We start from the raw sequence: 19,134 nt of genomic DNA on the forward strand, positions 1-19,134 counted from the left end.
TGGTGAGTCACATTTGCACAAATATCCGAGGGGAACACGTTCATTTTGCCCCAGCTCCCAGTATGTAGTCCCATCAAAATTTCCCAGTTTTGATTTGATGAAGTAGACGGCATGCTAAATACAATTTCCACTTGGCATCGTCGTGCCATTGAGCTTGTCGATGTGCTTTGTATTTACTAGTTTATTGTACGTGGGCTGTCGCTGACCTGGTTTTACATGATCCACAAAATACATGACTTACTCCATATAATCTATTAACATTTATCTCAATATATTTTTCCCCAACATATGACAAAACATGCCAAATTGTTCCGTATAAATACAAGAGAAAAGTCTAACATATCACAGGTAAACACAGTCAATTGTATTCAGTTGCTGAAATTTTTACTCGGACATGACCGAATATCAAGCATTTATTTTTATCATTATGCATCTTTTCAGAAATCTCTGAACACCATTGTTACTGGAGAACACTAGCACCAGTCTTTGGGCCTCAGTGAAGTAAAGCAATGCTGTGTCAGTAAAATGGGTTGACATTAATGGTAACACATATATAGTCCTAAAGTCTCATTTTTTGCTCAAGCACTTTACAGCAACACACCACACTTTGGACAGATCAAGAACATACTGTATATGATGTGAAGTCTACATGAATTTGTTTTGAGTGTCAGCTACACCAGACTGTATGGTGTGTGAGGATCAAGCGGATCTTAAAATGGATGGCTGGATGTATTCAGCTATTTAGGGTTTGTAGACAAACAACCAATCACACCTAAGAACAATTGAGTGTTCCATTCACCTACCATGCATGTTTTTGGAAGGTAGGAAGAAACCAGAGTACCTGAAGAAAACCCACGCAGGTACGCAGAGTACATTCAAACTCCATACAGGTAGGCCAACCCAGAATCAAACCCTGGACCTCTGCACTGTGGAGCAGATGTGCCAACCAGTCAATAACTGTGCTGCTATGGTTTCTTTAGACTAAATTGGGCAGAAAATTTAAATGAGATAGGTTCCATGTTTATACAGCTACAGAACTCACACCATGTGTGGACCAAGATCTGATCAAAGCCACTCCTGCCATCAAGTGGTGATTTATCATACTGAAGTCATTCCCACCACCTTGATACTGAGGAGTTGCGTGAAGCACTTGATTTTTTTTCCCTCCACAAAATACACCAAAAACATATTTTTACGTTTTGGCAAACATTTTACATTTTGGCATTAAATTAGTTAAAAGACGCACTAAGCAAGGACAGAAGTGGATTTTTTCCCGTCCCTGTAATCGTTGCGAACCAAGTCAAGTACCTACGGACGCCATTTCATTAACGACTGACAGAAAAACGCCCAGCCTGTCTTCTGTGTGTGTGTAATCCGCGAAAACAAGATTTCAGAACGAATGTGAAATATCAAAATATCACGCACGAGACAAGCGGTGTGCCGCTTGTCTAGTGCGTGTTCACCATGTGCCAGGTTCCAAACCAAATGTTTTGGATTCCAGAAACGCAGGCTCAGACAAAGTATTTATTACAGAAAAGCACACGGAGAAAGTACAAATTGAAATTGCTGGTCACAAAGAGCCAAGAAAAAAAATGCATAACAAAAAGTGTTTGCAAAGGCTAGGTACAAGAGAAAACCGAGAATAACAAATGAAATACCAGAAGTCCAATAACTTGAAACCAAAGATCAAGATCGATTAAAAAAAAATACTTAAAGTTCTATGACAAAATGAGAGAGACTATGAAAGAGAGGTCTAGAATACAACAGCAACCAAGGTCAAGAGTCTGACAAAGTAGGCAGCTTGGCAGTCCTGAAATACATGACAGGCTTGATTGGTAAACATGGGACAGGTGTTCCTGCTGGAGGAAAACGCCTTCACTCCTTCTGGGGCTGAAAACAAAAGACAGACATGACACCGTGCTTGTATGTTGGAGTAAGTGACTTCATTTTGCTTCAAGCGGACAAGAGAAGGAGCACTCGTTCTCCGTCCCAAAAAAGTTAACACATCGGCAGTCAGTCTGGTGACTGATTGTGAATGTGTTGGGAGCTAAATGCCATCTTGGTTGACACTTAAACAGTTCAACCCAGCCGGTTAAGAAAGCTGGCTGTGTTGTATGCCTCTCGGTCCCATCCCACACTGTGTGGGTGTGCGTTTTCTACTCTATTCGCTGCGTCTGCTTATTCATGCGATGTACTACATACGTTTGACACCAACGCGAGGCGGCCAAAAGTTCATTTCAACCTACTCGAGTGAATTGGGGTAAGGACAAAAATTGCCTTGGAAAAGTAAGCGCGTCACTGGTCACCCAACCACCCATATTGCATTGAGAACTTGCCAGCGTGGGTGGACTTCTGTATTAAAATTAACGCCACCCTCCCTAGTTCCACTGCTGTGTAGAGAATTGCCCCCCCGCAACAGCTGGTGACCTGCGCGGGTTTTCTCCAGGTACTCCGGTTTCCTCCCACATTCCAAAAACAGGCTGATTGAACACTAAATTGTCCCGAGATGTGAGTGTGAGCACAAATGGTTGTTAGTCTCTGTGCCCTGTGATTGGCTGGCAACCGGTTCAGGGTGTCCCCCGCCTACTGCCAGATGACAGCTGGGATAGGCTCCAGCACCCCCCGCGACCCTTGTGAGGATTAAGCGGATTGGAAAAATGAATGAATGAATAATATACAGATCCTTTATACCAGCAGGCCCCAAGCCTTGGGCCGCAGACCGGTACGTGGGTCATTTGGTACCAGGCCGCACAGAAAGAATAAATAACTTTCATTACTTCAGTTTTATTCATTTCGGAATCTGAAAGATGTTTTATTTTGAAAAATTACCAGATTCTGTGACATCCGTCTACAGTATGTCACTCTTGACGCAGGTCAAGGCGCGCTCCTTGGTCACGTGATAGGTTACCACTAAAATGAAATCCGGGAGGTAGCAAAATGAGTAAAAAAAACAAACTAATTTCTTTTTAGGGAAAAAAGGCCCAGCCAGCAGACAAGCTGACGACTTTTAAGAAAAAGAAGGCTCCATTTAATAGACAATGTCTGGAGTCCTAATTAAAATATGGATTTATCTCAATGGGAGATTCCCACGCACCAAGCCCACTCCGCATAATATGCGGTGATGGTAAATCGTATTTTTCATACACTTTGTTTCTTATTTTGAAGGCACGTTTAAATGTTACATCAGCGACCAGATAGGACATTCCTTCTGTCATGATTTGTGTTTGTCATTATTGTTTCGAAAATACCAGTTTTCATGCTATATTAATTTGTTGTATTTGTCACACCTTCAAGGCCGGTCCCTGAAAATATTGTCTGACATTAAACAGTCTGTGGGGCAAAAAAGGTTGGGGGACTGATGGAGACGATACAAACACAAAGTTATGATGTTTAAAAGTTTAATTTTATTGTATGCTTGGTTCACCTCAGGTGTGTGTGCTCTCGCAGCTTGCACACAATGGAGCACAGAGAATCAAGGCCAAATTGAAGGCGCTTGTTAACTGATAATACAGGATGTGCCCCCACTGTGACGAGAATGTCCTTGAGTAAAGTTACAATTGTCTCAGTTCGTGGAGAAATAAAGTACCTATTGTTTGTACAGGGAGTTGTCTTGGTCTAAAAATGTCTACTGAGGGGCGTAACGGAGGGCCGGACGAAAAGCGCGGCATGCAAAAGAGGGAGAATGTTTGTCTGATGTTACTTAAAATTTACATATGTTCCCAATAAAGCACAGAGTTGAGTTTTAGTTGGAGAAGCGAACACTGAGTGACTTCATCGATAACTGAGCTCCCTGCCGGCAGCAAAGACAATCTCTTCCTGAGTCTGTTTGTTCAACTTCTTCGAGGCATATCTCTGACAAAACCAATGCTTTATACGACATAAAGTTTAAAAACAAAAAAAAAAAAAAAGAAGGAACTTACCAGTTAAGGTTTGTATGTGACCCCAATTGCATGACAATCGACAGAAATGATGTTTGCTACAACTTGTCGTTTATTACAGCCTCTGCAAAGTCAACTCAGGAAAAACTGGGACTTAAAAGCTCAGGGAGAAGCACGAGGAATCCACATGGAAGAGTGTACACTGTACAGGAAACAAAAGCTTCAGGAGATGCCAATAGAGCTTACTGCAGTCAGGTACAGCACAAAGTTGCACTGAGGACTGCTTTGGGAGCCAACTTATACCAGCCCAAATGAGCTGATGAGTTACAGGTGCGTGATGACCTGGCTAGCCTCAGGTGTGAGGTGCAGAGCGCCCTGCCTGAGAAGGCTGCCTGGCTGGCCCCTCCCTAACAAATTCAATGTTGCTGAAAATGAAACCGAAAGACTCATCGTATTATCTTTTGACACAAATTTACAAGCCATGCTTGATGTAGAAACTTTATTTAAAATGATTCAAAATCAGAAAAGTATAAACAATAAAACATGAGTGCAGGTTAAAATACATGATCTCTTTGCAGTTGTTGCAAAATAACCGGGGGTCAAAAATACAACCAGTGCCAAAAAAACTACTAAAAGGTAAGAAAATAGATTTGGTCCAACACAGCAAACTACCTATCCATAACACTATAGAGCAGAATTTACAATTGGTTGATCAGCATGACTAATGTTGCCAAAGAAACTGGAATACATATGGGGTCCCAATTATAAACATGTTGAAAGGATTTATATAAAATGTTCATGTATACGTACAAAACCCCACATCTACCTGGTTAAGTTCAGCACAAGGTTCGTATTAAAGTGTCACCTTTAACACTTCTATTCAACCATTCATGATCAATCCAAAGCACCTTATGAATGTATAGGCATATCTCTGAGATGGTTGCTTGCTCTTTACTGTGAACTGTGGCAGCTACTGACATGGATAGTGAACTGATTATATGTGAGGTGGCATGTGATTACAAAGATCTTGCCGAGGTGATGAAAGCAATGTCATGAAAAACAAATGCCAATTCAGCAGTGGCAATATGTCATGCTTTTCAAAAATTAAGTCAACTGGTTGGATGCAAAGGTGAAAGTAAGAAAGAAAAAACACATTCCACAGCCGATGCGCGTGCCACAGGTGGGCACTGAATACAAATTCATTTTTACACAGAGCACTTATAGCAGTGTGAATTAAAATCACTCGGAACATTTGGTATTCTAAGGGAAACGTGGTTGCCATATTGCATCCAAGACAATTATATGGGCAGTAACTATATGACAACAAAGGACAAGGCATCATAGGGAGTTGGTTTAATAGGACATGAACAAAACACATGAGAAGATGTTATGGTCTGTTAAAACAAGGCTGATTGTTTTGGGCCATAATGGACTACAATATATGCATGGCAGCCATGGATTTTTATATGAGTGGACTAGCAATGCTGCATAATACTCGCCGTCAGGATAAGTGAAGCCACCAGCATCCATCATAAGTTGCCACTCGCAAAGCTTGAATACATTGATTTTCCACCGTGTTTTCACATTATTTTTAAATATACCACTTTGAATGGCATATGCTTGTACCAATAAGGCAGTGAGAAGCATATTTTGGGTGACAACAAAATAATACAATATATAAATGATTTTATTTTAAGATTTCGAGATCACAAAACTCTTACAATTGAACAACTACAATTAAGCAAACACAACAACAACAAATAAACAAATAAAACACTTTTTTCAGATACTGTGCAGTTTTGGTGTCGGTGGGCTTTCCGTGCATGCCGCCTGTCAAATCTGCCTGCTTAGACATCAAGTGCTCACAAAGGTCTCTGAAGAAGAGCAATGCTTATCACCGAAATTGCACAAGGTCTGAAGAAAGAAGTTGTGCTTTCGGGAGGCTAAATAACAAGGCCAGAGTGTAGCCCAACACTGCATTATTTGAACAGGCTATTAACAGCACAACACTAGTTCATACAACTCACTATAGTCAGTCGCCATGACAGAACTCCTCTCCTTCCTTTTTCCTGTCGACAGTATTTTTCTACAACACTGCCACTTAGTGTACAGTCACAGAACATAACAGAAGTGATCCATGTTTTTGAAACAAATAACATACACTTCAGTAGGACACTTTATTTTCCCAAGCCGCGCAGAGCCGCAAAATCAGGATGAAAGAGCCGCATGCGACTCCGCAGCTGCGGGTTGCCGAACCCTGGGATAAATGGGTGGATGGATGGATGGATAGATGGATTGCACCAGCTGATCAGTTGATGTTGCAAACACTAAAACAGGGGTGCCCATTACATCGATCGCGATCAACCAGTAGATCAAGGACTGGTCCCAAGTCGATCCGAGGGGTATAGAGGGAAAACCCCCCCAAACATTTGTGTCTCAGTGCATGTTAGTACCGTATTGGCCCGAATATAAGACGGTGTTTTTTGCATTGAAATAAGACTGAAAAATGTGGGGGTCGTCTTATATTCGGGGTCTAGACATTATACCCATTCACGACGCTAGGTGGCACCAGATATCATTGAAGCGAATGTTGAACTTAACTCCCCAGGCCAAAGTGAACCCCTGTCACGAAGAATAAAAATAAAAGTAGCGGTAGCACGAAGAAGAAAAATAAAAAAATTGCGGTAAGAAAGAAAAGAGAAGAAAATAAAGGAAGAGATAACAGAAAATGGAGAAACGTAGCGACAATCTGGAGAAAAGTGGGTCGAAGATCGGCCAGGTTAACCGGCAGCTGAGGAGAAGTTATGATGTAATTTACATTTCAAAAACCAGAAGCCATTCATTTACGAATGTGATTGCACTTTAGTTTACATATTTAAATGTTCAGACATTAAGATTTGAATGAGGCAAAATACAGTGATACCTCCGCTGACGAACGCTTAAGCTCACGAACTTTTCGCCTCAAGAACATTAAATTCGCGAGCATATAGTCTCTGCTGACGAACTAGTTTTCGGCGGACGAACCAAACCACGCGGTCAAACAGTGCCACGGTGGCGGCCACGAGAAGCTGACGCACGCTCACGGCGTCCCAGTTCGTCACCCCCCCTTTCTTTGAGTGCGGACGTGGTTTGTGTTTGATTGACATTTTGGACCATATTGAGTGTAATTTGCTATTATGGGACCGAAAAAGACCCCACCACAGGCTAGTGTTAAGCCTAAGAAGACATTAAAGAAAATTACGATCGAGCAGAAGAAGGAGATCATTGAAAAACACGAACGAGGTGTGCGTTTGTGTGACTTAGTGTCCCAGTACCAGTATGCTAAGTCGACATTTACTACCATCCTTAAGATGGAAAGGATAAAGTCTCCTTCTACGAAGCAAAGAAGAGAAGCCACACCGGAGGTTGAGTTACCTACAGTCCTTATGGAAGGTGACTCTCCTTCCAAACGGTAACTCCCTCCCTCCCTCCTCCTCCCACTCCATTCCATCAAGCCATCAACTACCATCACAAAGGTAAATAAAACGACTTCATTATACACTACAGTTTATTTCCTTAATTACAATACAGTAGCACATTTATTATACATAAAATAAGGTATATTTTTGTATAGTTTTAAGGCTTATTTAGTATAAAATTATGTTTTATGTGGAACAGGAACGGATTATTCTCATTTTAATGGTTTCTTATGGGAAATAAATGTTCGGAAGACGAACTTTTCGCCTTACACACACTTTCTGGGAACCAATTATGTTCGTGAGCTGAGGTATCACTGTAACATGCCTTTTCTCTCAAATATATTGTTATAATCATTTGTTTCAGATGTACTGTAATTATTTTCTGTATAAAAATTAATTTGGTGTTCAAAAACCCTTTTTTCAAACGAGTCTTGAAAAAGAGGGGATCGTCTTATAATCAGGTCCGTCTTATATTCGGCCAATACGGTAATACTGTATATTTTTTGTGTTAATGCACACTGCACCCTAATCATTCTATCAGTCTCACTTTCACAAAAACTACCGTATTTAAAAAAGAAACTAAAATAAAGCGGGTCATCTTTAACCTACGGTGGCGTAGGACTGCGTCATCGGAAATTGTTAGCGCTGAGCAGTCTGCAGTTGCAGCTTGTGATCAGAGTTGTTGTGCTATATCTTTTATCGTTATCATTATTCTCACTCAGTTTGTTTTGTACAATTCACCGAGGGGACGGGCAAAGACTGGGAATCTGGAGGGCCGAGAGAAGCATTTTAAAACGGTACGCGTGAGCTCCGATTGTTAACAAGCTGCCTAAGTGTGTCGCATGACTCAGCGTCAGGCTATTGCTCCTCATGGCATGCGTGTGTAAGTGCGTGCATGCGTATGTGCGCGTGTGCGGTAGCGGGTTGATCGCGGGAGGTTGGTTGATCAAAAAGTAGCTCTTCGGTCAAAAAAGTTTGGTCACCCCGGCACTAACATATGTGTTATTTAATGTTGTTTTCGCTATTATGTGTAGTAGTCTGATGATTCAGAATATTAATTAAACATTTGACCTGTTTGTTTTGTTTGCTGCTTGGCTACTGACAAATCAGTCTACAAAGCGCAGCCCAAAAGCAAAGGTGATTTTAAAATGTGACAGTGGACAATGTTTGCTGTTGATGTGGACATATGAGTTTGAACTGTTTACTCCATGATGTTCTGAAACAATAGTTTGATTGAAACATTATTATTGGGACAGAAAGAGGCATTTTCCAATAAACAAGAATAAAAGGAATTAGTGAAATGTGTAAAAGCTGTGATACGTGCTTCACAAAGAAAATATGTACATTATATTTGTATCGAGTTCAGGGGCGTGCCAAGCACAGAAGATGCCAACGACCGCTTTTGATACCCCCGATTTTATTTATTTTTTTGGTCAATGAGTGGTGGCGCGTGTGGGCAGTGTGTGTAAACATTTCTTTTCGAACGAACATAGCAGATTTTCATTTCGATTCCATTTCACTCCCGGCGACGGACATGTGTAACTGTTGCCGTTTTTCTCTTGCGGTGACCAAACCGCGCTGTTGGAGCACAGAGCACAAACCACCGAGGTAAAAATTTGGCCTGCCAGTTTGCTTTATAACCACATTAGAAAGTATGCAAAGTGAACCTTTCCAAGCTGGCATCCGTTATGCATAGCTCAAAATAAATATTTTCATATTCAGGGAGGGGCAGACCTTTTCTCAAAGAATGTGCCGCTTCAGCATGCGCATTATTCTATAATTGATCCGGCGCTTAACGTGCACCTAATACATTTATGTAGACTGGGGGTTTGGGGAGGGTGTCACTGTGGATGCCCGGGACCACCTCCTCATTGTCGCCCATTCACTCATTTGGAAGAGCTAATGGGGTCAGATGAGAATCTCCATCATGTCCTTGTCCACTTCTTGGTGGGTGGCTCTGGCTGAGGGATGTTGCTGTGGGTGGGTCTGGGACTGGATAGGGACCCTTCGCTCCAGGGTGCTGCTCTGAAACACAGGTCCATCTATACAGGACATAAATAAGAACAAGAACATTAGCAAAATAAAATAGATCAAGATTATATGATTCAATTTGAATTTGCAGCTGCCAGCTAACATTACATAATAACAACATGTACCGGTATGTTTTTTTTCTCAAACAAAGCAAGTGTTTTCTCCACAGCAGGAGACTCACTGTTCAGAACACGCAAGCATACTCAAGAGACATGTACAACTTTCCTTATCAAGTACTGTATACTGCTTTTGAGTTTAAACTGTACCTGCTGCAAATCTGGACTCGGTTGTTTTAGTTGTTTTACTTTTGTTTGATATCCACACACCAGGTTAGCCCATCAGCGGGGGCTCAGTAACCTGTTTTAAGTACCTGCAGCATCAGACCCTTGCGTGTACATCCATCCATCCATTGTCTGAATATAACTAGGCAGCTTTGGAATATTTCAGTGTTCGAGTGTCCTACTGAAAGTTCTGTAGAATAATCGTGTATTCGGGTAAATATTTTTACTTTATCGAAATACATCTGACAACCAAAATCAATTGGTTTCCTTTTTTGAAAATCAAAATATTTTTTTTTCTGAAATCCACATAGTAGCAAAATACCGTATACTTTATATTCGCGAAACATTTTCAGTGGGGAAATTTGAAACGAATATAAATTTAACCTAAAACTGAGCATTTCTTGTGTTGAAAAGCATGAAATACAATAAGGTTTTAAAAGCCTTTGAGCAACTTCACTTGAGCAGGTAGCATTTAGCATGGCTTTGTGTTTATAAGGAATAAGACATATTCACAAGTTTTGCAGGTGTGAAAGGCCCTAAAATGAAAAGACTACGAGAGGAAACAGTTGAAATGGTGAGCTACATGTTACATGAATTTCAGCAAGCGTTGAGAGGATTCGCTTGTTCGATAATAATCCCGAATGAGTCGTTTCATGACACGACACACAGTAGCTCAGGAAAAAAGGAGAGATTTCTCAAACTAACACTTTTTAGTTGGTGCGAAACATTGAAAATCATTTGTGGTAAAATGGTCAGGTGACTTAAGATGCCTTATTTCAAAAGCAAAGTGGTCTAGTTTACAAAATTCACCAGCACCTGCGCTGAGCCAGGTTACTCACATGGAGACTTTTTTTTCCAGCATAAAAAGGCATCAAAATATGTACATACATGTTACAATTAGATTATTGCACAATAAATGAGAGTTGTGCATAATGTAAAAAACAAAGAAATAAAGTGAAGAATAAAAATAATGGTCATGTAACTTTTAACTGTGTCCTCCTCATTTTTTGCCCTTTTTAGTTTATGTTCTCTCTCAGAAGTGGTTTTTGCCTGCCGTTTTGTAAAGAACTGATCCAAGGGCGTTTGCTTTTGTCGGCTTTTCGCAATCCTTCGAAAATGTCCAAGGCAAACATCAGCATAGTGAGCGATCGCCCAACTGGTGAACACTTTTTCTGGGTGATTCACATTGACATAAAACTATCGGAACACCTCATGGTCCAAGGGGCGAATGACGAGGATGCTGCATAGACACATATCTTTCTGTTTATCTATCTACACACATAGACACATATGGTAGAGGTCCCTCTTAGCCAATGGCATGCCAAGAAGATGCTACGTAATAGCCAATGGCAGAGCAGCTATAAGTATGTTGCGTTCAGGAAACTCACAGCTGCAAGTACTGTATTTTTACCTTTCATATCTTGAAATTTCTTTCGTAACAAGAGGGCAATACATACTGTTGAGACATTTCGTCACTTGAAAATTTCGTATGAAGAGACGTTCGTAAGTAGAGGTACCACTGTACAGAACAGTTTAATCATATCAATTTTGTTGTTCCACATGACAACGTTGACTATTCTTCAGATATCTGCTTTTTTTCTTTTAACATTGGGAATTAGTAAAGCTGAGCTGGTTTAAAAATAAAATTCAATGAAAAATATGTTGTTTATTTGGAGTTACCTTTTAATTAGAATAAGTTTGTGTTTCAAAATATAAAATTCAAATTGCCTTTATCATATTGAATTGGATCATTCAAAAAAAAGCGATAAATCATTTTGTATCAAATTGTGAGGCTTCAACATAACTTGAAGAACAATCTTCATACAGATCTCAACATAAGTGAGTAAACTAAGATGGACTTGTAAGAAAACATGGACTCATTATTTCCTTTGAAAATTTGTTTTCTATGGCGCACGACAGTAGAAAATATAAATTGATACATTGATACAAATGAATGTTGCAACATTACAAAAATTGAACAAACAATGAAATGTCTTGCCAAACAAAATTAAACAATATCAATTAAAACAAAAGTCAGTTGAATCATCATTTTGGTGCATCATGGTGCATTATCACATTTCTGAAAATTGCTGCGTTTTGTGATACATTCTACAAAAGTGTGTTATAGCTCACATTGGTGGAAAAATAAATAATCTTGGTTTTATATTTTTTACATCACTAAAACCTGGCAGTGTATCAGGTGTGTGTCGATGCAGAGCATTCAAAAACATAGTTGTTTATGAATAAATATTAGAAAAATGAACATAATGCTCAGTTTGTCGTCTTACCATTTGCACGCTCAGTGATGTAGAGGGGGCTGGTGCTGGACAATCGGTTTGGCATCATCATACTCTGAAGGGCTGGGGTGCCAGGCTTACTGGTGTCCTGACTCTGATTCTTGTCAGTCTGTGTGCAGCTATCCCTACTGCCTGTCTTCGAGTGAACTGCTGTCATTTGTGTCGAAGGAAATACCGGGGAGGGAGATGATGTCATAGATTCTGTCCTGAGAGAGTCTGGGCGAAATTCTGGACTGAGCAGAACCCCTGGAGGAGAAAAACAATTTACCTTGATTTTTTTGTAAGACTAGTGACGATCACCACCAGGCTTGGCACTGGGTCATGAAGCCTAAACAGAATAAAAATCTCCTGGCGACACTTAAACTTGTTTTGCCGCTCTTTTGTTATATGCGCCCCACATTTGTACACACGGCAAGGCCATTTTTGCCCGATTAACACAAAACTTTAGGGAAGATGTTTTTTTCCTGAGTTAGTGGCTTGATGGCATGAAGTGCATGTTGTAGTAGTACAAAGAAGCTGTTCCTTGGTTGTCAGCTTGCCTGCACTTCAGCTTCTCATAAAAAAAAAATCTGGACACCGGGGATAATGAAAATTGGTTTTACATGTGTCCGCATTTCAGGACTAAATTCATCTCAGTCTTTGTATGTTTTCAACATGTGTTCTGAAAATGATGTATTTAGAAAAAAAATAATGTAATGTCTTTCAAGGTTTGTTTTTTGCAGTATGATTTTTACTCAACATTTTTTCAACACATTTAAATGTAATCATTTCCATTACAGTATTAATGTTTCAACTAAACAATGTTGAAATGGCTTAAAATAATAAATAAAGGTATATTCTAGGAATAAAACCATCAATTTTTAATGAACACTTAGGCCCACTATGTTACTGTATTTTTGATGAAGGCCACTCAATTGGCATTTGTAAAACGACATTTTTAGGTGGTACTAGCTGTAAAAGGTTTGAGAACCACTGCCTTTGTTATATGAGTTATATATTTTTTAATTATGTTGCTATTATTGAGGGCATACTTCGTGCAGTATGTTTGTGTACAGGAAGTTATAAACTATATTTGGCACATAGAATTTTTATGATTAATTTACAGTTTACAATAATAATGACATTCATGATTACTGCATACATACTGCATACAGAATCTATGATCACAAAGATGTTAGTCAGTGTGCATTGTGGAATTACTTTATATATATCAGGATCGGAATTTGTATGGAAAAATGTGTAAAAACACATGAAATAAAATTGGAGATGGGTCGAAAACAAACGTACCTGTGCTCTTCAGTATTTTTGTGTTTTGGAAAATCGTCACTAAGCGACCCTGGCCAACTTCCCCTCTGTGAAACCATTTGAGTATCCTTTTTCACACTACCAAAAAACCTTCTGTTCTCTTCGAAGTGTCGAAGCCAGGGGGATTTACACAAACAGTCAGACTTGATATGATGACTCATCTCTTGATTAAATGGTTATTGCGCCATGTCACAGTCAGTAAGTTTTATTTTTGGACACAGGTAGGGGAAACTCAAAGTTGCATGACTCAACTCAACTCAACTGTATTTATAGAGCACTTTCAAACATCCATCGCTGCATACAAAGTGCTGTACATGGAGCAAATTAACATATACAACAAATAGTAAAGCAAATCGGAAATAAAAACAGTAGAAAGCACCGATCAGCAAAACCAAGAACAATCTAAGTAATGGTGAGTCAAATGCCAAAGAATACAAGTGAGTTTTGAGGCGGGTTTTGAAGATGGGCAGCGAGGAGGCTTGCCGAATGTTCAGTGGGAGGACATTCCAGAGAGAGGGACCAGCAACAGAAAAGGCTCGATCCCCTCTGAGCCTCAGTTTAGTTCTTGGTACTTCTAATAATGTCTGGTCCGCAGACCTGAGGCGCCGGGCAGGTGTGTAGGGGCGGATGAGCTCAGAGAAGTAAGGTGGCACAAGGTTATTTAGAGATTTGAAAACAAATAAGAGGATCTTGAAAATAACTCTAAAATGTATGGGGAGCCAGTGAAGGGATGCCAGAGTAGGAGTTATGTGCTCCCTCTTACGAGTACCGGTCAAGAGGCGAGCAGCGGCATTCTGGACCAGCTGGAGACGCTTAATGGAAGACTGGCTGACTCCAAAGTAAAGGGCATTGCAGTAATCAAGCCGGGATGTGACAAAGGCATAAATTACTGTCTCAAAGTGTTCATGAGAGAGGGAAGGTTTTATTTTGGCCAGCTGTCTAAGATGAAAGAAGCTGGATTTAACAACGGCACCAATTTGCCGGTCAAGTTTGAAATCACTGTCCAGTTTAAGGCCCAAGTTTGAGACTGTTGACTTAAGATAAGGAGACAGGAGGCCCAAGTCAACAGGATGGGATGTGCAAGGGCCACTGGGACCAAACAGTATCACCTCTGTCTTCTTTTCATTGAAAGTCAAGAAATTTTGTGCCATCCAGGTTTTGATTTCTTCCAGGCAGGAAACAAGTGGCCTTAATGAGAAGGGGTCTTTTTTGCTCAGTGGGACATAGATCTGGCAGTCATCTGCATAGCAGTGGAAGGAAACACCATGTTTCCTTAAGATGGACCCCAATGGGAGCAGATACAGCGAGAACAGCAGAGGCCCCAGAATTGAGCCCTGTGGAACACCACATGACAGGGGAGCAGTGCGTGACTCAGAGCAGCCAAGGCTGACACAAAAGGTTCTGTCAGCTAAATAGGACCTAAACCACTCAAGAGCGCTACTGCCAATGCCCACCAAGTGCTGCAAACGAGTCAGCAGAATACTGTGATCCACTGTATCAAATGCTGCAGTTAAATCCAATAGAACTAGACTCGGGAGCAATGACGTTGGTTTTTAGTGCAGAAACCAATCAAATATTTCGTCTATTCAGGGTCCCACTAAAGGGGCTAGCTTGCTAGCCCTCGCAAGAATGTCGCCGGCATATGTAATTCATGCATCATCGGATTGAATACTGCAACAAATCACATGCGAGATTTCTCCGCGAAGAAGCTAGTGGGATTATTTGCAAACGGACATTTGTACTTTGTCGCCATGACTTTTGTTACGTGTCTTGCTGGAGGAATTTTGACGGACGAATTGGTCCTTTGCTGTGGAGTGGCAAATATGGGAAATTTTGACCATGGCGCATGGCAAACCCTCACCACCATTACACTTCAAGCCCACTGTTTGTAAAGTATACACGTAGTGAAGAACACTTTATCAACTCTTACCTAGGCTCCCTTTCCAGCTGTTATCTTTGCGTTCTTCAATGATGGCTGAGCTACTGAGTCCAATGCTATGAGAGAGCACTCCTGAACTTCCAGGACCAGTATTAGAGATAGACATCAGAGACTTGGAGGGCCTCATTGTAGATGGCACATCTGACTTGATTGGCTCCTTCTTGGAGCGCTGGTGGAGTACCTTGATCATCGCATCCTTCTCTATGATCTGGGCATGGAGATTCTTTATCCTTAGTCAGAAACAACAGGTTATACTGAATTAGAACAGTGTAAAAAGAAATACACCCTGGAAGGATTACCTGCCAATTGCAGGATTGATACTGAGAAACATTGAGGGGAAAGTTAAGCCTTTTCACTTTGCATTTAGCAGAGCGCAATGCATCATTCACAAACCCATTCATTGTGTATGTGCTGTGATGGTGCAACATGCAAGGTGAGCATGTTTTTGTGCCCACCTATGCTCGTTTACCCGATCCCTTGTGTTACCCAATCAGTGTTACCCACCATTTTTTTAATCCTCGCCAACTCCCACACCTATGTTAGACCAGTGGTTCTTAACCTTGTTAGAGGTACCGAACCCAACCAGTTCATATGCACATTCACCGAAACCTTCATTAGAGAAAAATATATACTGTATATATTTTTTTGTACAAATTCAAGACGTGAAATTTATTAAAAACTGAAAAAAACTAAATAAAATTTCAAGACATAAGTATACTTTTTTTTTTTAAATAGTGCACAAAATGAACCATCCAGTGATGTCCAAGCTGGCGTGTCGTAACTAATTGACATGTTGAGTCAGGTGTGCCTTAACCTCCATGGTAGAGGCTCCGTCAAACCCCTGAGACCGATTCACCGAACCCCTAGGGTTCGCTCAAACCCAGGTTAAGAACCACTGTGTAGACCCTTTCTCTGTTACCATCATGTGGAAGAGTCTTAACACGTGCGGTCAGTACGTCAAACTTTCACCCAGTCATCGCATCAGCTGTCTTCTGCATGCCCCCTTTGTAGTTGCGTTGTATTTCAGTAGATTTTCAACTTGTGTGTTATGTCTGCTATTGGGTACAAATTTAACTTGTCATGTGACACTGGTAGCATCATTGATGTAGTCAAGGTAATCCATTTTCATAATGCAGAGTGAAAGATTTAGCCTTTATTTGGAAGTTAAACTTACCCCTGGCCAGTCTTGATTTCAGTCTTAATTTAGACCTCTAGTCTTTCATCAAGACAGGAGATTATTTAACTGAAGAGTAGAACTAGTCTGAATCAATATTTCTGAAAGTTTTATCAATAAATCCTGGAATAAAATATGTGTTAATCTAGACCCAGGATTAATCCCAGTACGGTAAACTGGGCAAAAAAAAATTTAGGGCCCAACACTGACCCATGGGGGACACTGTCAAAAATATTCAAACATGATGAAAACATATCACCCAATTTGAGACATGGTTGTCAGTAAATTGTGTTAAATCCAGTGAAACACAATGCCTCAAATGCCATGATTTTTTAGCTTGATTATGATTACATCATGACTGATTGTGTCAAAAGATTACTCTGACCAATTTTCTCTGACCAATAATGTTTGTAATTTCTTTAATCGCTGTGAAGGGACAATAAAAAGTAATGTCAATTTAAAGGCTTGAAGAAAAGTCTACATTTTTTTACAGCGAGTAATAGTCTACATTCTGAATCACTGATAGTTATCGAGAAAAATACAGACATTTCGAACATACCTGCTTTCCATGTCCATACATCGGCGATTAGCCATTAGTATCTCTTCTTCTTCTTTTTGAATGCGGGCCTCGACTGATGTGTCATAGCTGCTGCTGGGAGAATGACTTAACATTGTGACAGAGGTGTCCCTGCAAAACAATAACTGTTTTAAGGGTGAAACAAACAACACTCTCTGTTGAGATTGCTGTAACCAGTGAGTGGCCCATCAGATAATACAATGCAGAGAAGCATTCACACGCATCTGATGTACAACTTGTTAGTACAACTGCCTGTTTTGAGGTTGTGGGTTCAAATCTGGGCTACGGCCTTCCTGTGTGGACTTTGCATGTTCTCCACATGCCTGTGTGACTTTCCTCTGGGTGCTCCAGTTTCCTCCCACATTCTTGTTTATTCAAGACTCAATGTCAGGGGTGTTCAAACTCAGTCTTTGAGGGCTCCTATCCAGCATGTTTTAGATGTCTCCTTCCTCCAACACACCTAATTTATTAGATCAGGATCATCATCAGACTTCTCAAAGCTTTCGGATGATCGAATCAAGCAAATTGGAGGAAGGAGACATCTAAAACATGCTGGGTAGGGTCCTTCAAGGACTGGGCTTGGGCACCCCTATTATATATTGTCCAAAGACGTGACTATGCATGTGAATGCTTGTTTGTCTATTCAGTATGTGGATGGTCAGGCAGGTTACAATTGGGGTTTCCAATAGCTGATATCTGTTACTGATTACAGGGACAAGCAAATTATTTTCAACAAGGATAATTTGTACTTGTCTTATCTTTACATCATACAAAACTACAGTATGCCAGTTGGGATGACTATACATCATCAAATATGGTCATGTTGTCCATGTTGTAAAATGGGTGTGACCAAATCCTATGTTGGTGCGACCAACTGAAAAAGTTGGTTGCTCCAGTGCTTTCAGTGTAAAAGTCAGTGTAGAGTCCTGCAGTCAGCAAAAATTGATTTAGCATGAAATAGTAATTGCCCATGAGGATAAAGGAACAAACAAACTGTTCAATAAATGATTAAAATGAATATTTGGGTTATTTTCAGGATTTTTTTTTTGTTGTTTTTTTGTTTTTATGTAGCTGACCTCCAAAATGGGAGCGGTGCAGGTGTGAAATTTTTCATATATGAAATGGTTTGTCTGTGAAATGATTTCATAATTGGAAAGGAATAATTAATCTTAATTATTACCATAAGAAATCCATCCATCCATCCGTAATCTAGGAACCCGGAATACCCAGAGAAAACCCATGCAGCCACGGGGACAACATGCAAACTCCACACAGGAAGACCGGGGCTGGAATTGAACCTACACACTTTGCACTGTGATGCAGACGTGCTAACGAGTTGACCACCGTGCCGTCCCATGAGAAATCATTTTCTCTCATTCATTTTCATAGGAGTAGTGCTAGATATGTTTGTATTTTGTGGATCCTGTTGTTTTCCTTGCATTAGGGCCCCGTCATTAGACGTACAGACCACCATCGTATTAGAATTGAATTTGAATTTGACTTTTATTTGGTCTTCCGTAGGAGAAACTTATCTCGGAGGATAGGCCTCTGTGCTGCTACATACATTGAACATAAACGTACTGTCAAGGTAACGCGCCTCGTCAGGCAGGAGATTAAGCACAAAATTGAGAAAATGGAATTGGATGGTTTAAGTCCTGAGACAAATTCCTAATTCGACCACTAGAGGGGAACAGAGGGATCCTAATGCAACGAGAAGCCAGCTCCACAAATCCTGAACCATGGGTAAATTAAAATAAATAATAGTATCGGTTAAAAGTACATGCCAGAGTCAATGCCTTACGAAAAGCCTTAGAAAATAAGTACGGAAATTGACAACTGATAAGAAATCGACTAAGTTTAAAGAATGTTTAAGAAAATGAAGCGCTCCTTTTCTTCTTGTTTTCCTTTTTATTTAGCCAGTCATTATAAGATGACATTATAAAGGAACAAAGATATTCATCAAATGTTTATGCAATGCTTTTGAAACTGCTTTGAGTGAAGACTATTACCTTATGACTTATTACTTTCTCTCCAAGTAATGTCATATGATGTGTAACGAAAGTTATGGGTTGAGAACCTAAGCGCCTACGAGAGAGATGGGCAAGCAACATGTCTATGTATATACATGATAACCACGCTGCAAAATGCTGCATGAAGAGACTGTCTATCATTGGGAGGCTGAACCAGCATACAG

The 19,134-nt window shown here is 40.3% G+C and overlaps 1 protein-coding gene across 3 annotated transcripts in view; it reads right to left on the minus strand.

Moving 5' to 3' along the window:
* Positions 1 to 8,761: 8,761 nt before the first annotated feature.
* The window catches only part of amot (angiomotin), a 61,918-nt gene continuing 51,545 nt past the window's right edge, over positions 8,762 to 19,134 (minus strand). For all 3 annotated transcript variants that reach the window (XM_019876232.1, XM_019876231.1, XM_019876230.1), the window contains exons 9-12: positions 16,923 to 17,051; positions 15,181 to 15,419; positions 11,937 to 12,191; positions 8,762 to 9,378 (exon numbers count right to left, since the gene is read on the minus strand). In XM_019876232.1, the coding sequence (XP_019731791.1) occupies positions 9,245 to 9,378; positions 11,937 to 12,191; positions 15,181 to 15,419; positions 16,923 to 17,051 (757 nt within the window). In that variant the 3' untranslated portion in view covers positions 8,762 to 9,244. The remainder of the gene's footprint in view (positions 9,379 to 11,936; positions 12,192 to 15,180; positions 15,420 to 16,922; positions 17,052 to 19,134) is intronic.

Source organism: Hippocampus comes, unplaced genomic scaffold (assembly GCF_001891065.2).
Source record: "Hippocampus comes isolate QL1 unplaced genomic scaffold, H_comes_QL1_v1.1 scaffold119, whole genome shotgun sequence".
Taxonomy (NCBI): Eukaryota; Metazoa; Chordata; class Actinopteri; order Syngnathiformes; family Syngnathidae; genus Hippocampus; species Hippocampus comes.